This window comes from Cottoperca gobio, chromosome 17 (assembly GCF_900634415.1).
Source record: "Cottoperca gobio chromosome 17, fCotGob3.1, whole genome shotgun sequence".
NCBI classification, from domain to species: Eukaryota; Metazoa; Chordata; class Actinopteri; order Perciformes; family Bovichtidae; genus Cottoperca; species Cottoperca gobio.
Window position 1 is genome coordinate 5,720,075 of NC_041371.1, and position 19,059 is coordinate 5,739,133.

The 19,059-nt window shown below is 41.6% G+C and overlaps 1 protein-coding gene across 3 annotated transcripts in view; it reads left to right on the plus strand.

Annotated features, from left to right (window-relative positions):
- Nucleotides 1-19,059, plus strand: part of LOC115022669 (rho GTPase-activating protein 29-like) — a 30,475-nt gene that overhangs the window by 513 nt on the left and 10,903 nt on the right. The window contains exons 2-7 of one of the 3 annotated variants that reach the window (XM_029453737.1): nt 270-662; nt 13,643-13,786; nt 17,638-17,734; nt 17,866-17,938; nt 18,196-18,256; nt 18,884-19,033. In XM_029453737.1, the coding sequence (XP_029309597.1) occupies nt 362-662; nt 13,643-13,786; nt 17,638-17,734; nt 17,866-17,938; nt 18,196-18,256; nt 18,884-19,033 (826 nt within the window). In that variant the 5' untranslated portion in view covers nt 270-361. Of the gene's footprint in view, nt 1-269; nt 663-13,642; nt 13,787-16,478; nt 16,744-17,184; nt 17,230-17,637; nt 17,735-17,865; nt 17,939-18,195; nt 18,257-18,883; nt 19,034-19,059 lie in introns of those variants that run through there. The other 2 variants (XM_029453739.1, XM_029453738.1) reach the window with 2 other exon arrangements.

Sequence of the window (19,059 nt, forward strand, 5' to 3'; positions counted from 1 at the left end):
AATGTAAAAAGGTCAATCATATTGTGGCGCAAAATACAAAAAAGGACCATAAATATGTTATGCTGTAACGTTAAACTCTATAAAACTGTAAGACAGTGATTATCTAACAAGTTACAGGATGTGTTGTTTATACTTTGGGTCAGGTTACTGGTGGTTAGTATACATATGAAACAGGTCTTTAACATGTCAGTTATACAGTAGATTAATGAGTTTGGAGATGGAGAAACAATCACACACATCATCTTCATCCATCATTCTCTGTCTTTCAGCCATCCAGGGACCAGGGCAGCGTGTTAAGTTCAGGGGCTAGCTGGCCTGCTGTACCCCCCTGTAAAGGGTGGCAGCTGGAGTGGCTGCTGGGATGCTAAGGAACAACAGCAGCAGCGGTGGTGGTGGTAGTGGTGGTGGTGGGACTAAGCATACCCAGGGTCTGCCACGACATCTCTCCTACCCCCACACAGGATCTCTGTCTGCAGGATCCACCAAAACCTGGGATTTGGGCCGCAGCTCCAAGAACCCCAATCCTCTGAGCAGCATGGGGCTAACATCTCATCTCGTGGGGGCACCAGGAGTGGATCCGGAGTATGTAATGCATCTGGTGAATGATGTACGGGGGTTTGCTGATGTGTTGCTCAACCTAAAGGAGGCTTTCCAGTGTAAAGGTGAGTTCAGACAGAGCTGGAATGTGGAGGTGTTAGTGCAGGAGCTGTGGGGGTCAGGGCCATAGACCATAAAATGACATAGTTGAAGAAAGAAAATCCACCATTGAATACTTGTTACCCATATCAATGGTGCATGTTCAGTGTAATCTATGGTTTATATACTAATAACAGTATAATTATATATTTTTTGTGTGCGTCACTTTCCACTCAAGTTGGGATTTCTTGCATATCTTAGATAGACTTTCTTCCAACAAACCCCAGATTGTATGGGGAATGTGTTGCATTCAGGTAATAGTTGAGAGTGCAATATCAATAGCATGATAAGAGCAAGAAAGTTAGACTTGTGCCACTTGAGTAAGGCCTTCACTGAGAGGCGAGGATGCTATCTGTGTAGAACATATCTCTTCTGTAATGGATTTCTCTTTGTTCAATGCTGACTATTTGTCTAGAAAGGAGCCAAAGATGCTGTAGATAGCTAGATTTCTCTAACAGCAAATTCCATGGTAGATACACTGGGAATGTACTGACAAGATGTCATGTTGTCTTTGTTTGGTCAGTTGTCTACAGGAATCCGAGTTCCTAAACACACCAACAGCTTTTTAAACGCTGTTATAGGGAACATGTTTCTTTGACTCATAGGCAGTGTATCACAGAGACAGTGTTGCCTGCTTTGATGCCTTCTGTTCTGCTAACACCCACAGAATATAGTTGGTACTGTAAAAGGATTAGATGTCCAGGAAAGCTCTGTGTGTTTTTGTGATGTTACAGATTAATTAACAACTAAAGCCCAAAGTTTGCCACCATGACGGACAGCCAGAACCACCTGGAGTGTTGTGTGAAAACAGCCTCACCGCTAACATGCTGGAGCGCTTGCAGTGTTGTTAGCCTCTTAACAACTACACACACCCACACACACACACACACTTTCGTTCTCTGTGTTCTTCACACTTGGTTTAGATGGCTTCGCTCTTGTTTGCAGACACACACAAACACTCCAACCACACACACGTAGTGTTTAACAAGGCTTCACACTAGCATATACACGGATGGTAACCTACTATATTATTATTAATATTAATTTACTCTATAAATTGTCAGGAAAAAAGAATCCCCGAACAAAAGGGACATTGTAAAATTGCTTCTTTTTTTTCAGTTGAAAACCTAAAGATTTTTAATCTACTTATCAATTTATGATTTTGCTTTTTGGTGTCTGCATTATTCTAGTAGTAGTATTATTCTTTTTCCTTCTGTGTAATCAATAATGTGAGACTTGCACTGTTACAACTACTACTGCTGCTGTTCTGTGAAAAGACACACACACACACACACACACACACACACACACACACACACACACACACACACACACAACCCGGGGTCCAACTGAAGGTCTGGTAGTGGGAGTGAGTTGTTTAGCCATTCCTCTGGCTGGAGGAGTGAGGCCTCAGCGAGTAAGCCTTGGCTTGCGTCGTGCTGAGTGTTGCTCTGAGCAATCACAGAAACATTTGGGATATTTGCCTCCCCGTTAACAACAGCTCTTATTGAGCAGGAGGGGATGAAATCATACCGTATGACTCTATAATTTCATTCAGCTATTTGTCATTTGGATTAGTGGTTTATTTTTGTTATTATTTTCTCAAAGACACTGACGCAAGAGCGTTGGTGGAACAACTCGTGCACGATGTTGCTACTATAAGATGGTTTGCTGTCTAAGTAAACATTGAGTCATTTTCATTACTAATTGGTAGCGAAGATAGTCACAGTTCAAATAAAATCCAAGTTTACAGCAAGCTTCAAATATACGTACACTGTCACGTGACTGAGACTGCCACAGTAAACCACAACTGAAACTGAGACTTTCCTTTGAAGCTAGCAAGCAGAATAACAAGACATGTTTGCATCTGAGCTAAAATGTGATTTAGAGTCTGATAGTTTTGAGCGTTTGATCATTCGTCCCAACAGCCCCCGTGTACTGTACATCCTGATATTGTTTTAAGTGATCTGGCTCCTGTTTGCTTGCCCTGGAGCAAAACCTGGCAGTTGTCTCTTAAAGACAGACACTAATTATTCCCTTTGAATATTTCTCTCTTTAGCGGGGAGGTTTTTATGACCAGGTTCACATTTTTCTTTTATTTATCCGTTACTCAGCCAGGAAGGTCCCATTGAGATAAAAGATATCTTCTTCCAGAGAGCCTGGTCAGTTCTTTATAGCTTTATAGAAAATATTACAATAACCTCAATGTTTTTGTCATTACGCGTTTGCTTAACTTTAAAGTGCTTTATGACATTCTACATTCATCTACATCTTTCCTAGTGTGTGTGTATGTCTTAACATCCATAATTAGATTGGATTAATGACTTCATGTTTTTTGTCTGAGGGATCAACAGGGTTACACAGTCTGGAAAAAAACAACAGGCTGTGTCTCTATTTTGGTAAAAACGCGTTAAATGATACCATCCACAGTCTATTGCATGGTTCAAACTAATTAAACTCAAATTGAACACGCATGAAAATGCATCGTCTTTGTTCAATGAAATTAAATTAGAAATGTCAAAAACATATGGCAATTACAATTAGCTGTATGAGAAGTTTTGTTTCATTTTCATTTCCACCAGCATAGTTGTACTTCCTTAAGTGACTACACTGTATCATCATTAACAGAGATTTGATCTGTATTTTTCTTTTTTTAAATCGCTAAACTTAGCAGTTATGGCAGGGTTACAAATTGCTACATCTCTGCACGCATTGTTATTTTAGTGGGATCAGCAGCATGTCATAGCTTTTTATGCTTGAAAAGATAAACAGCCTGACAGCAACAGGTTTCCATGTGGTGGAGGAAAGCTGCAGGAACAAGGTAGTGAGGGAAGCGGGGAAGAGGTCAGCGAGGCACATGCCAGCTCTCGTGTTATTCTTTTCATATTTGGAAAGGTCTGTCACTGGAGTACTGTGTGAAACCGACACAATGCTGAAGGCTGTGTGCCTGTTGGCATCTGGCAGATTTGTATTGTCCTCAGTGTGGGTCTCTTAGCTCCTTAGTGTAGCTTGGGAGATGCTTATTTTTCCTCCCAGGACACCCGCCACTATTTAGCTGGAGGCACATGTTTGGTTGACGGAAACCCGCTGGGGAACTGCATCCGTCACCGTAAGCTTGAGTTAACTAGACCCTCCACGTTCACACCCACGACTTCACACTCATTGATTCCCCAGGGTCGGATTGTGGTGTAGATTTACACTTTCTCTCATAACTTGGCCCTAAGTCACAGTGCTTGCAAAGAAATGTTGCCCAACAATAGCCAAAGCTGTCAAAGAATGTAACCCAAGAAAAGAATGTGAAGCTGAGCGGTATGAGTTTTGACTGAGTAGGTGACCCCTGTCCCCGTCCCCATGCTGTCCCATGATGATCTTTGTCCACTCGCACGTTCCAACACACACCACCCTTTAACCTCTCACCGGTTTGCATCACACTCAAACTTTGGTTCGATAACATTTCAGTCACATTGAGCCAAAATGGTGAACAACAAATTGTTAACATTTTGTCAGCAGTCTAGCATAAATCGTCAATATTGTCTTGAAAGGAGACAACGGCTACGATTTTGGATATGAATTTACAGCTTGTAGTCAAACATTGATCTTAAACATTTTTCCAGTTCCCCCAAATGTCTACTTAAAAAAACACAAATCATGTAATGATGCATCAAACCACTCAGTAAATTCTTGTAGTATCAGTAAGTCAAACCTTTTATTATGTTGTAATAACTTAATTCCATAGCTTACTCCCCCCTGATGTAAACATTACAAGCATTTAATAGACATAGTACAAGACTAGTATGTGTTCAGCATTTCAGAGCCAATATAATAAAAGAGAAATGCAATAAAAAAAGTCTGAATATTTCCTTCATCCTGAAATGTATATCTGAGTCTGTATTGCTTTGCAGAAGACAGCTTGGTTAATGGTTTTAATCAGGATGAAAAGGGAGTCCTCCACACGGCCGAGCTGCTGTCCCCCTCCCATCCCCCCACTCTCCTGCATACTCTGCATTCCTTTAGAACAAATGTTCACTTGTAGCTATAGTGCCTTCAATAGACTAATGGTAGGTGTGAGGCAGATTGACTGTGAAAACTCTCCTAAAAATAATTCAGCTTAGATTTGTGGTCATAAATACAACTCAGCAGAAGCAATATAGTCAAGGTTGTCTTTTCATTTAAAGTTTTCAGGTTGGGGGGGGAAAAGTGGAAATTTGATACCATTTTTTTTATGGAATCCAAGTGAAATATCTCAGGGGCGCAATTACAGTCCATGCAACCCATTAAACACGCCATCATATTTCTATATTTCTATACATTGACTGAATGGTCCCAGGGGGAATCACTACCTGTGTGTGTGTGTGTGACATCTGAACTATATGGGACAAAACTGGTATTTTGGAAGAATTTGATCTTTCACTTTGTCAACTATGAAGAGTCATTTGCAGAATGTTACTGTTGCACAAGCTCGCGTACGAAGCGAAAGCCTAGTTTCGTCATCACTTTACATCCTTGTTTTGTGTTTATTTATGTGGCCACACTGGAAGAACACGTTTACATCTTTCTCAGAAGTGTCTCCTATTCTACAAATGTGCTGAAACAAAACAAAAGTGTGGTTTGTCCTCATCAGCCAAAAATAGTTTAGGAATGCTTGTTAAGAAATGTGCTGTGGAAGTTATGATTAGTGTGCAGGCCAACAGGGCTGAACAGGATGAGGTGTAATCTTTAAAATGGCCTTTGTTACCTCAGCCATCAGGACACTGTCGGAAATTCTATATCCTTGAAAGTTTTTTCGCTTAAAGGTCGTGACTCCCCAAGCAGATTATCGGCCGTCGGTTAATGTCGGGCCGTTACGATGAGCGTCTGTCGGCCTAGTTTTTGCGATGTGTCCCTCACCGTCTTCTCTTTTTCGGGCCTTTATCTTTAAGCGGATCTAAAGACTAAAACGAACAACTGAAGTGAAGAGGACACACACACACACACACACACACACACACACGTAGTCTCTTTACATTTTTCATCTTCATTTCATCTGATCATTCATATACACGGATATTTTCACAACAACATGGCCACCTGGAATGAAGTGTTCAGCGAGAGTGTTGTGAAAATGGTCTCTCTTCTGTCGCCACTAGTTCTTGGATTTCTGTTTGTGTCTGGGCCTTCAGGGAGTTTGGGTTACTTATTTTAGCCGTTCAGCCTCAGGTGGAAAAAGAAAAGTGCTTCACGCCAGGTCTTTTACAGATCCACTTCAGGGTAGAACAAACAACTCTCAGCATAGTTGCAGAGCGTGTAGTTGAAAGCGTATTTACCACAGATAAACAGAACATGTTCTGCATACAGTGTAGTGCTGTGTGAGAAGAGGTATTGCATGTCTTAAAATGAGGAGGAACATGTCTAGCTGACTCATAAGTTCTAGTTTCACTATGAAAACTGACTTTTTTTGTGTGCAGTTGGTGTCACCATGACACTGATAAGATCTGGCTGTTCTCCAGTTAAACTGCATTGTTGTGTGTTTCGCAGTACCAGTCTGTATCTGTGTTGTTGTCACAAAGGCAGGCTTTATTTTAGTTTTAGAGAAGTGGGCCTATATGATAATATATTCACAAAGTGTTTGTTACAATCTGCAGCACAGGTGAACAAGTCCCTGTGAGACGCAACTCAAGTTGTTTATTCATGGACTCGTTTTTCTTTGTTCAAAAAGGTTAGTACTGCACTTATATGATAATGTTTAGTTTTGTGGGGCTCATTGAAAATAGAGATTAGTTAGCTTCGACAGAAAAACAATCGGCAACTATTAAGATCATTGTTAAAGTCATTTTCATGCAAAAATGGCAGAAAATGCTGTTTCAGCTTCTGAACATATGAGTTTGAGTTTTGTGAAAGTTTAAGTACATCCCCTTGTACTTTGAGAAATGTTATTGATTAATCTAGAAAATAATCTGCACATTAATCGCTAATGAAAATAAGTGTTGGTTGCAGCCTTTATTAGGGTTATTAGAGTACATTTAATAGATTAGAATAATTCTATTCCTTGACTCATTTGCTTGAAGAATGATTAAAACATTTGAAACCCTGTTTTACTCTCTAAAGAACATATACAGCAATAGCTGCCACAAATATCTCCCCCTCTCCAACAAGTGCCCCCCTGTGCCAACTGAAGTGGACACTTGCGGGTGGTGCCTTCAATTGAAAGAAAAGCCCAATTCTAGCACATAATAGTTTAATTGCCTGCTGCTCTTAGGAGAAAGAAAGGAGAGATTTGTTGGGCAGTAACTTTCCCCTGTGATGCTGAAGGATGTTTTTGTGCAAGCTTGTGGTTGGGGTGTGTTTCCTGGGGTGGGATTTATGGTTATGGGCTCTGGATGTTTGTGTAGGAGATTGGTCATGGCGAGGGGTGGATTGGCCAGTGGAGCTCCTGCTAGCAGGGGCCGTCACTGTTGGGCCATTGGGCCGACCTGCTGAAATGTACAGCTCGGATGAGGCCTGAGCAGAGGGGGGGGGGGGGGGCTGAGGCTTGTAGTGCTAATTTGCGAGTCAAATTGTTTTTTGTTTTTTTTGTAGAAGACCAAAAACAGTTAACGTTATGCTTACTGAATTGAAGGACATTGAGTTGGAACAGGCGTGACACAATCATGCCTGTCCCAACTCATTCATAGATCCCCCCCCCCCCCCGTTTCACACGTCTGGAAGAATGAGTCATTTCTGTTTCCCAATATTGTAGAAGTCTCCAACACACATTCCCATACGGTAGTAAGTGACGTCATTCCTTCCGGAAGCTCGCAAAGCCAGCTTCTCAAGGTGAAGTCACCCCTAGATGCATATGGGACATCTAGTGAAATACACCTGGCTAACAATACCAGCTTTTCTTTATTGTTTTACAACATTATAAGCCAAACATTGTCTGGTTCCTGCTTCTGAAATGTGAAGATTTGCTGTTTTACTTCATCTTATATCATAGTAAATTGAATACTTTTGGGTTTTTAGGAATATGTTTTAAATGTCACCGTGGCATTTTATACCCAAATTGATAAATTGTGAAAATAATTAACAGATTAATTATAATAAAAGTTGATTACCGTTATCCAATTTTGTAAAACTAAAACAAAAATTCAAAGTGGATTTAGTTGGTTTCTTAATCGTCTAAAACTCTATGGTGTGGACTGGATTCTTGTGTAAAAGCTTGTTTTCCTTCTCTGCTTTGTCTCCCCTCCGTGTGTACCTGATAGACTGTGTGTTGAGTCAAGAATGCATGCTTGTCGCGCACCTGCCGTAGAGTCCCCCAAAACATGTAATGAAGTGTCAAAGAATTAGCCTGACTGTGAAGTCCAGACCTCACAGAGTGTAGTTCACTAATGGGCTGAGAGCAGGTAGCTGTTTATGGAGTGCCTGCTGTTTACTGTCTGTGTGATGTCTGGGGCCCGCTCTGTCACCAAACAAGGCATGGGAAAGACAGAGAGGCACCCAGCAATGTTGCATTTGTTTGGACAGGGGGGGGGGGGGGGGGGGGAATTAGTGTTTGGAGATGGTTTCCTGACCAAACAACTTCACCTGTCGCAGATCAGGTTGCAGGCAGCTCAGCAATGCAAGCAGAGTCTGTTACAGTGAGTATTTCATGTTTTCTGGCCTTGTGGTTTGTAATTGAAGAGACCCTAATCTGAGTGTAGCATATTTGGCTCCGGTGTCTCTGTGGAACAGACAAAAAGTGGCCGTTTCCATTTGTAGGGGAGCATTTGGGGTGATGACTGAGTCACCACAGAGAACAATGTGTCACCATCCTGGAATGAGGTTGATGGATACATCTTTAAAAACATCAACCTGGAAATCATCTGCTGCTGCGGGTGTAAATCCATCATCCCCCCCTTTCCTCCCAAAAGAAGAGAAGGAGGAGGGATGCTGATGGAGAAATGTGGCCTCCTCGGTCTTTCAGTAATGCCCCGCGGCTGTTTCCCAAGTAGCACTGTGTCACCACCAGAGCTGCTGAGGCTTGTTTCATGTCGAGCAGATCGCGTGTCCAGACAGGCCAGTTGATTGCTTGTTGTTATCAGTGGGGGGAGTAGAGGCTGTAACCTCTGTCAGGCCACCTGAAGATTTGGATTAGATTGGTCATTCTCTGCACCAGACACACAATGAGCTTTGTTAGACACAATGGGACACCCCCCCCCCCCCCACACACACAACAATATAAGGGTAGACATTAATTTAAAGGCAAATGTTTGAGCTACTGTTTTAAGTTGAGTCTCCACTTAAACATGCTTAAAAGTGCTACTCCAAACATGATGTGTTTATGAGTATATATTATAGTTTTTGCAACAGCGTACAGATTGACAGCAGAGAAGAGGATTATTCTGGATGGGTTGTTTGAGAAGTTTCTCTTGACCTTTTTTATATCCCTTCTCATCCTGTGGAAACTAGTCACTAGTGGAATCCATTGTTGCTTTTTCTGTCATTGATTTCAATTTGTTTTAAATACGGACTCATGTTGTGAAGCAGAGATGTTTCACATTGAATGTTTTGGTCTTGTTATACATGTTGCATTGCAAACTTGAATAGAGATGTTGCACGCCCAGAGTAATACGTCTAGCAGCATGGTTTTGTCGTAGTGACGTCATGAAACACTGATGTGTTTATCTGAAAGGAAGTAAATATAGACATGTTTAATCTACCAGACGGGGGACTTTTTAAAATACTGTTCTGTACAGTTAGAGCTTTCAACACTCAGCTGTTTGGAGTTGTGTTTCAATATAGGAACTATAATCATGACTAGTAAGATGAAACTCTAATATAGAGCTGAAACAATTACTCGACAGAAAAAGATCCGTCAATCAACTATAATCATCAAGCAAAATGCCAAACATTTAACACTTCCACTGTCTTGAATGTGAACTTTTAACTTTTGTTTTGTTATATCGTTGTGTAGATTTAGATCGCAGTCAAACGTTCATATTACTAGAAGCGTTTTTCATTGTGACCTTTATTTTCTTAAAAGGGAGGGAGGTCTTGATCTCTCAGAGAATAAATGAAGCAGAGCGAGCGTGAAGCGTGGCTGGGACACCAGCTCATCCCAGCACTGTAAAGAAAGACGAGGCAGCCTTGAGCTGCGTCGGTGTTGGCAGGGGGGGTCCTCCTTTAAACAATATGGCCCAGCTCTATGCCTCAGCGCTGTTATCTCTACCAAAACAATGGCATGGCCCCCACAATTGGCTGCAAATTTCCAGTGCCCTTTTTGATGCCATTGTTGGGACAAAACCACTCACCACTGATTTTTTACCAGCTTTCTCTCAGCTGTCTCACGCTGCAGTGAGCACAGATCCTCTCACACAATTCAAAGGGCAACAATGGTGATGATCAGTATGAGCTGTCGCACAAAATCTGACCTTGTTTTGATAACTTTATTCCCATTTCTGATTATTAAATACAGATCTTTTGTTTGGATTTGTTTAATCTGGGGTTTAAGAGCTGAGAAGTAACAATGATCTGAGTAGCCTAATTGCACACAGACTGTGCTGACACACACACACACACACACACAATGTGGAGGTTAAGCCATGAACACACTTGTATTGGACAAAAAGGTCATCTATATAATTATTTTTTCGTTACCTTTTGAATAAAACATTTTAAAACTTAAAAAAATATTATTTTTGGCTAAATTTAATGACATGGTTTAAATTGGCTTTTTAGTGTGGACATTCCCAAGCTGAATTCTTGATTCAAATACAGTATCTGCAGATTCTTTTCATGCTCAATTTATATTTTTCTTCGTATAACAAGCAGCAAAGTGTAGGGATGTAAATTGATACTTTTTTATTTCAATACAGATTCCTCTTTTCAAACCGGTTCTATATCGACTCCCCTATCGATCCCTGATACATTCTTTAGGTGGACAAAGAGTGCAGAGGTCCCAAAGAAACTGAAACATGATGCAGCGTGCGTATGGCTTTACGTCATTGCACCGCATGTGCAACTATCAAAAAGTATCGATAAGAGGAATCGATAGTCACAGAGGCATGCGATTCAAAGGAATCTAGGATTCTCGATTCCCATCCGTAGCAAAGTGCATGATTAGCCCACGTAGGCCTATGTTAGAACTAGAACTAGGAAAGAATTTTGAAAGTGTTTGACTGCTCTACATAACAAAAATGCAGTCTGCATGAAGTCTAATATCCACTGGATTAGAACAGCCTTTCTTCCCCAGTACTTTTGAAGTGCTGTGCAAAATGTTGCTTGAGTGGAGGCACGATAGGTTTTTTAACCCCCCCAAATTAGCTTTGCTCTCATTAGTGAGGACAGGGTCTTTTGTTTGTGGAAGCTCGCTGTCATATATCATTATTTGAAATCAATGGCTGCTATTCGTTTGTTTGTGCAACTCCATTGCAGTGTTTTAATTCTGTGCGGTGGATAGTTTTTGACAGCTGGCAGTGGGTGACGGTAAACAAAGGATACAGCCAATTCCAATCCAAGGAAAAAATGCCCTGAATGGCTTCAGTTCCAATCCAGCAGATTGTCTCAGGAGTTCCCTCTGTCTTTGTTGCCACAACATCACGACTATTGTTATTTCCTCACAATGTGTGTCCCCTTCGCTTCTCCGAAGAACAGATTAGTGCAATTAAATGCTTCTTTTTTTTAGAGGAAAGGGAAATTGGTGACCCTAACCTACGTTACTGTTCACTTCTGTCATGCTAAGTGAGCATTCTGAGGTGTGGACCTCCATTAGGAATGGTTCTCATATGCTAATGGTAAAAAAAAAACACATGTCTTTGATAAGCAAATCTTCAAACACCACTGGCCTAACCAAAAATACCCTGGTGACGACAACTGAGAATGAAGGTTAAAAGGAAGGGGAGGGTTCCTAATGAAAGACCATTGTCAGTGTCAGTAGGGAGGGGTACCTCAAAGTGTGTGTTGCAGTGCCAGGGACCTCTCGCCTTGGGGCAGGTGAGCAGGTGAGTCCTCCCTGCTCTACAGGATGCATTTTCTCTAATCCTGGGGGGTGGGGAGCTAGGGACAGGGATTGGTTAGCTACTAATCAGCAAAGTGTTGCTCTTGTGTCCTTTTTTAGTTTTGTGTATATCTGGAGAGTAACTTCAAGTCTTCTTTGTGTGATGTTCCCTGGTAATTCACTGTCAAAGTATTTCCTGTCCTAGCGTCGATACTAATGTCTATCGCTCCTGTCGTTTCTTGTGAAATGGAGTCACAGATGGCCAGGGCTTATGTCTCGTTTACGGATTATGTCTCTTCTACCATGTTTTGTACCAGCCAATTAAATTAGTGTGTGTATTTTTGAATAAGACAGGATTCAAATGGGTAACGCACGCACACACACACACACACACACACACACACACACACACACACACACACACACAGGCTCTCATTTTCACGCCCTCTGTAATGCCTTTTAACGTTCCAATAAATCTGGTCTCTCATCTTATGCTACTGCCTGGTGGGGTGGCCTTGATGAAAAACAGATGACTTTTCTGTTTCCAGACGGTGTCCCTGCTATTTCCAAAACAGTGAGTTAGACATGAACTCACCTATTGTCTGGTGGCAACTTGCAGAGCCTCAGCTGATGCATCAGAGCGGCAGACAGACTCCTCCTCTCCTGTTGTTTGAAGAGTCATCTTGTATTTTACCCAAAGAGCTTAAATCACACTGATTTAAAAAGTGTATTTTGCTGTAAGTGCTGACATCTACAGAGAGCCTATAGAATTGTGAAGAGGGAATTCATTCAGATACTTAAATACAGATACATTGTTTATTAGTCATCACTGTGTGTGTGTGTGTGTGTGTGTGTGTGTGTGTGTGTGTGTGTGTGTGTGTGTGTGTGTGTGTGTGTGTGTGTGTGTGTGTGTGTGTGTGTGTGTGTGTGTGTGTGTGTGTGTGTGTGGTTCTACAGGAAATGCATCCCTTTCATAGCAAAATGATTTAGAATGTATTATGTTTCACAAAATAAAGGGATGGCTTGTAATCTAAATGCATTTTCTACATTCTGTTCATGCTCAAGTGTCATCTTCTAAAACCGCTAGTAACAGAGAAAAATGCAAGATGTTCCTCAACTTTTCTTTCTTTTCTTTTGCCCCTCACACTGTCTGCTGATTGCTGCAGAAAGAAGTCTGCTCGCATAATAGCTACCATATGTGCCACTTCAGTCAACGCTCAGATTAGATTTCTTCAACCCAATTTAGTTTGAGGGGATTGCATTGTACAAATTGTGTCATACACAAACTAAGATTCTGCACCACAATTGTATTTATTCAGAGCTCAAGCAGTAACAAAGTTGAATAACTAAAGAAGATATTTAGCTGTAACTCCTAACTCTATCATAACTCAAAGATTTTGAAACCCATAAGGGCTATTGCACAGATACATTTTTTATGTTAACTGGGACGTGTCTAAAGTATAAGTTTGACTTGGCCTCACTTGTGACCACAAAAACTCAAAAAGCACGTCAACATTTCTGCGTATTCATCAACTCCACCTGGGAGAATGTCATAACCGCGACTGACACAGTTTGACATGTTTACATAGACACATCCCTTTTCCGGTGTACATGGTGTCACTGTCTGCCTGGAGGAAGCAGAAAAGAAGTTTCATAACAATAATTCGTCACTGTCTCTCAACCATAACTGTCTTCCAGATTTCATCTGATGGCACGATCGTGCAGACAGATAAAACACAATGTATTAATCGCCCTGAGGGAAAATGTCTGGATTAGATGACATCAAAGTTTCATAGTAATGACAAAGTATTTGCTGAGTGATGTGTGGCTAAGACGAAAGGAATTTCACACTGACTAACCTGTGACTCAAACTGTAGTGTGATGGTGGCGACTTTGACGAATACATAATTATGTGTGATGTGCATGGTAGTTGGGTTTCGGAGTTAATCACACTTTTGTTAACCCGGCGGACTTACTTATGTGTATCCTCTCTCATTTTTTCTCTTTCTCTAGAGAATCTGGAAGGTCTTCAGGATGTGGTGCAGGAACGTTTGGCAGAGTTACTTCGCGTCCTCAAGTCCGTCATCAGCAAACACCAGACCCTCAACTCCGTAGACATCCTGGGAGCGGCTGGCACAGTCATTGCCAAGGTCAAAGGTCAGTAATTACTCACTAGCATGCATGGACGCACACAGACATGCAGTTAAAAGCACTCAAAGATGATGCTCAGATATCTTGGCATTAACTCTCATTGTTGCATTACTGGTCCAGGTTTACGGGCCTACATCAGTTTTGCACACTAGTGTTGGAAATACCCTGCAGTAATATTTGTATTGCTCTCTTCTTGGTCAGTTGAGTTGGAGAATTGTTTCTAAAAGGTCACAGTGTGAGAAGTTTTCACTCTTTCGGCAACAGATCTGTTTCCTTCCACCTGAACAAATACAAACAAAAAGGAATCTCAACTCACGAGTTCAGTGTGTTAGAAATGTGATCCACTGCAGGGGTATTTCTTCACTTGACTTGCACACAAGAATCTCTACAGCGGAGACTACATGACTGTAATTTGCATTCCATATTTCAGCGACCGCGGAGGCCCCTTGGCAGGCTGCTTGTCAGTCGAGCACATCCATGCGTCTTCATTCTTTTTTCGTGAGGTGTGAGATTGTCTGACAGCTCACCTGCCTTATCTCAATATCTGAGTGGTGACCTACTCCTTAAAAACCTTAAGAATGCATGTGTGCATCTGTAAACCACTGACTAGTGCGTTATCAATGTTAAGAATGCCAAAAGGAAACAAAAGAGATCCAGTGTTAGATCAGCCGAAGGATTATTGAGACTAATTTAAATTATAGGACAGACAGTGACGAGATGAAACCGACATCATGGCACCAAGCCTATTCTTACTGATAACTGACGGTTCATACACATTTATAAAGGATGTTTGAAGATCTCAGTTTCTAGGAAGCCCAGTAACACCTACAATAAACTAAATAGGTTTCCTAAAATTCCCCAAATTTCTAAAGTACAACATATTACATTTGATAATATAAATAGTGATGAACTAATCCCATGCGCATAATCAGTATCGGCGCCAATACGGTTATTAAGCGGATCGGGTATCTGCCATGATAAGACTGATCCACAGTAAATACAGTTTTACATTCCTTCAGTTATGACCGCCTTCTCATTGAGCCACAGTAATCCTCGATGGTCACGTCTAGATATTAACCCTAGATTTGCAAAAACTCTAGCGAGACTCGCTGCCCAACAACCCATCCTGACCTTAACCATTCGAGTGCAATGCCCAATCTCAACCATCTTGCGAGAGCTTTGCATATCGAAGGTCACCATCTCGGTTGATCCTCCTCGAGCTCATGTTGACTCGCACGGAAATGATCACAATGAGTTCTGTGCAGTGGGACATACACATCTTACGTTTGAGAGGAAGAGAGGACTTGTACTGGATGAGTTGAGGTATTGGAATCTTTATTGAAAGAAGAAAACCATTTGATTGGTGCGTCCCTTAATACAAAAATACTCAATCAAGGTTTTACCAAATGTATGGGTATGGTGACGTTATCATTTTCAGGAAGTAGTATTACGAAGATATTTATTATATTGTATGCTAAAATTGCATAAAAACATGCGTTGACTACCTTACACTGATGGAATGATGGTGCTACTGTAGATTATATCAACTTAATCTCGCAGTAATTACAGTAGTTGCATATGTTGTTGACAAGTGGAAGATTTGCCTGTCCACAAGGGGGTGCCTTGCATCAACGGACACCCTGGTTGGACTGTCCCTAATGTCCAGTAGGTAACACAATATTGACACAGTCAGAGGGCCAGAGGAGGACTGAAAAGGAGAAGCTGAAAGAATGAATCAGTGAGACATCAGAGATGAGGACTCAAAGGTTCGGATGATAACAGGCCTCGTGCGTCTCAGTGTCTTCAGAGTGTGTCGTCACTTCACTCATGTTGCTCTTTGATGCTCATGACACCTGGGGCATTTGGGCAGCTGCCAGAACGTACCGAGAAAGACATCCTCCTCCCTCCCTCCCTTCTCCCTTCCTCTACAAACACATGGTTGTCTAACCAGTTCTAAATACCATTTACATGTAGTGTTGTACGTCTTCTCTGTTTGTGTATTTTCACTGACTCATTGGTGCAAAGCAGACCCAGACAAGGTTTCTTTCCCTGGTCACATTTTGAGAGTGTTCATGTCCCCCTCCTTCTTCTGAAGAACTGCAGGGTACTGCAATAAAAGTGTCAACTTCCTCAACTTATTGAAATTCTTTCCCTGCTCTCTGTCCCCCTTTGTCTAGGGAAGATGCATGAAGCTGACAGAGTGTGTTTGTTTACTCCAATCAATCTTGTATGTCAAAGGCATTTCTCTGTCCCTATGAAGATAAACCTTTTGTAGATTTAATTAATTTAAGAAAAGCATGCTGTTGTGTCTACAATTGACACTCTTTCCACAATTTATATAAACAATTGTTTCAGTTTGACTCACTAATGCATCTATTATATTTTAGTATGTTTTAATGGCTCATAACACCAGAGAAATAAAGTGATGTCAAGCCAGAATGATCAAAAAATGACATTATGGCTCTTAACTCATCAAAAACATTTTCATGCCCTAATTGTCCCAGTTACGACTCAGCCGTGAGAAAACAATGGCCCCTGTACTTGAATGATGCAGTTTCCATATTTCAATCGTGACAAGGGGGGGCCGAGCTCTGGAATCATTGTTATGAGACCCACAGGATGTCCTGAGGAAGAAGTCAGTGCAGAGTTGTACGCTAGCATTCAGGGCCAGGGAGGTGCACGGCAGGGAGGCTTGCTACTCGGTGTCTCCCCTCTTTTTCGGTGTCCTCAAGAGTCTCGCTGGATCTTGGGGTTGCCTCCCCATCCCAGCATGCCATGACCCTTCTATGTTTCGTCATAGGTTGGAACTTTACAATTACCCAACCTCCACTTTCATGGATCGAACTTGCTCTTATGAAGAGAAAATGGAAGCACAAAAGCTAGAAAGCGGACTGCAAAGTGCAACTGTCTAGAGATTTCTTTCTTAGTTACTAGACGACAATGCCAGGTGACAGAGAGAAAAGGTAAGTGTTGTCACAGTTGTATATAGTGTTACATGTCACAGAACTCAAGCTGTGTGAGTGTTTCCTGTTGCGGGTAGGCAGGAAGTACTCGGCTTAGTCGGAATTCACTGTCTCTTTGGGTCCTCCGATTGCTCTCTGCAAATGTCTTGCTGAGTAAAACGTTCCCTCACAAGGAAAGCTCCTTGCACTCTTTCTCGAGGACATGTCGAGCTTTGATGGCCTTATGATTCTAAAATAAGTGGACGTCTGACTGTCAATAGAGTTCAAATACAAGAATGTGCACAACTGACTGCTTTTTCGGTGCATGATCAACATGGAAGATAGCCTATGGGATTGTAACACACAGGAACAAAGGCGGGAACAGTTGGGATTGTTTCTGAATATTCCTTGAATATCCTTGAAACTTTTCAGGAGCAGACATTTCTTATTTGGTGGGAAGACATGGATTGTACATGCCATTGCCCTTTGACTACTTCGGCTCAAATGGTTGTGACTTTTAAGCTGTTTTCATAGCGTTGTCTTTAAAACTCTTGACCCTGCGTAACCCTGCAGGGTTAAACATTTTGTCTGCTGTCGAGGAGAATGTCAACACTTAGTTGAAACAACTTTTGCCCTTTTTATAGAGGCGATATAAACCTCTCCCCACAAAAGCCAAACGGTTAACTATGGTCTCTATTACATATGATTTCAGAAAGAAAACCAAAACATTTAATTAATCTGCATTTAATACATTTTTTGGGCTTTAAAATGTATTTTTGATCTATTTTCCATGTTTTTAATTATATTGCTGCGACCTCTTCATTACCCATTAGTTGTGGAAATGCATTTGTTGAATGATTGAACTTTAGCTGGTTTGTAATGGAAGGTTTTGTGTTTTTGTATCACCCTCCACAGGCGTTAACTTCAAGGAAGTGAACCCAGAAAACACAAAAGCTATATTTGGCGAGATACACACATCCATTGACACTTTGGCATTCACATTCGGCAATGTGTGAGTACAATGTCTGTATACCTTTTCAACACCAACGGCAATTGCTTAAAGCCCTTTAAATACTGAATATATTGTTATTTTGACCTTTTCAAACTGCGCTTTTGACATACATCTACACATCCTTCCCTCAGAGTTTCTGACTTCCTTATGGGAGATGTGGACAACGGCTCAGGGTTGGGGATCCCCCAGACCAAGAGAAGCAGGGTGAGACACCATTTTTCTTTTCCCAGCTTTCAAGCCAGCTTTTTTTTTTTTTTGTAAAGCTTTGTTTTCAAACATGACAGTATTTTCAAAAGGGTGCATTTAAAGCGGCAATCTCACCACGCCTCTATTTAAAAAAAGCCTGAAAGACTTGCTTTCTGTACTTAATTGGGGTGTTGAAAACCCAGCTGCTTCTGATGTCTATCTTTGATTGTATGTCTGCCATTCCCTCCTTGTAATCTGAAATGTCTTTTTCACAGTCTTTTGACAATCTCTCGTTGGATCCCGAGGGATACGTTTCAGAGAAAAGTGACCTTGTGGGTAAGTGTTCCGCACATTTTCTCCATTTACCTCGAAGCAACGTTGGTGAAAAAATAGATTAATCCTTTTAATGTAATAGTCTATTAATGGCTGCTTTAAAAAGCATTTAATGTTTGCTTTTTTTTTTTGTAGCCCAGGGCAGTCCAGAGTGTCAGCTTGTGAGTTAGCTGAGTGATTTAAGCTCTGGACTCTTGAATGCCTGAGGTAGACCCGCCCTAAGCCTCTGCTTCCACCCCTGTTATTTCTGCTGCTTTTTTCATACTAGCTGCTCGTTTTCTCCTCTCCGTCCACATATCTGACATTCCTTTCCTGTTTAGGAGTAGTTACGTGTGGGATGGGAAACACATGGGGGTTTGTGTTAAATCGGATCGTGGATGGGTTGGGGGGTACATCTCAGTGTAACCAGTAAAAAGAAAAGCAATGCTGTTGGACTATTTGAAAAGATGCCCGGCACTTACACATCCTCCTACAGTGTCCACTTTAACCTGAATGTGTTTTTTCATTCACCTCCCACACACGTCTGTTGGGATAATAGAACGGAGACACCATCGATCCAACATTTTTGCACATTTTCTTGATACCATGTGGTTTCGATTGACTTTGTTATTGTTTTCATTGTGTCTCCAGGCCCAGAGGTGCCATTGTCACGGGAGGAAGAAGTTGACTTGACCCTGCTGAAGAATGACAGCGGGGTGGAGTCTGCTTTACTCTACGCCAAGGCCTGGTCCAGGTACATCAAAGACCTTCTGGCCTGGATGGAGAAACGACTGGCTATGGGTGAGACGTTCAGACTACTGACAGTG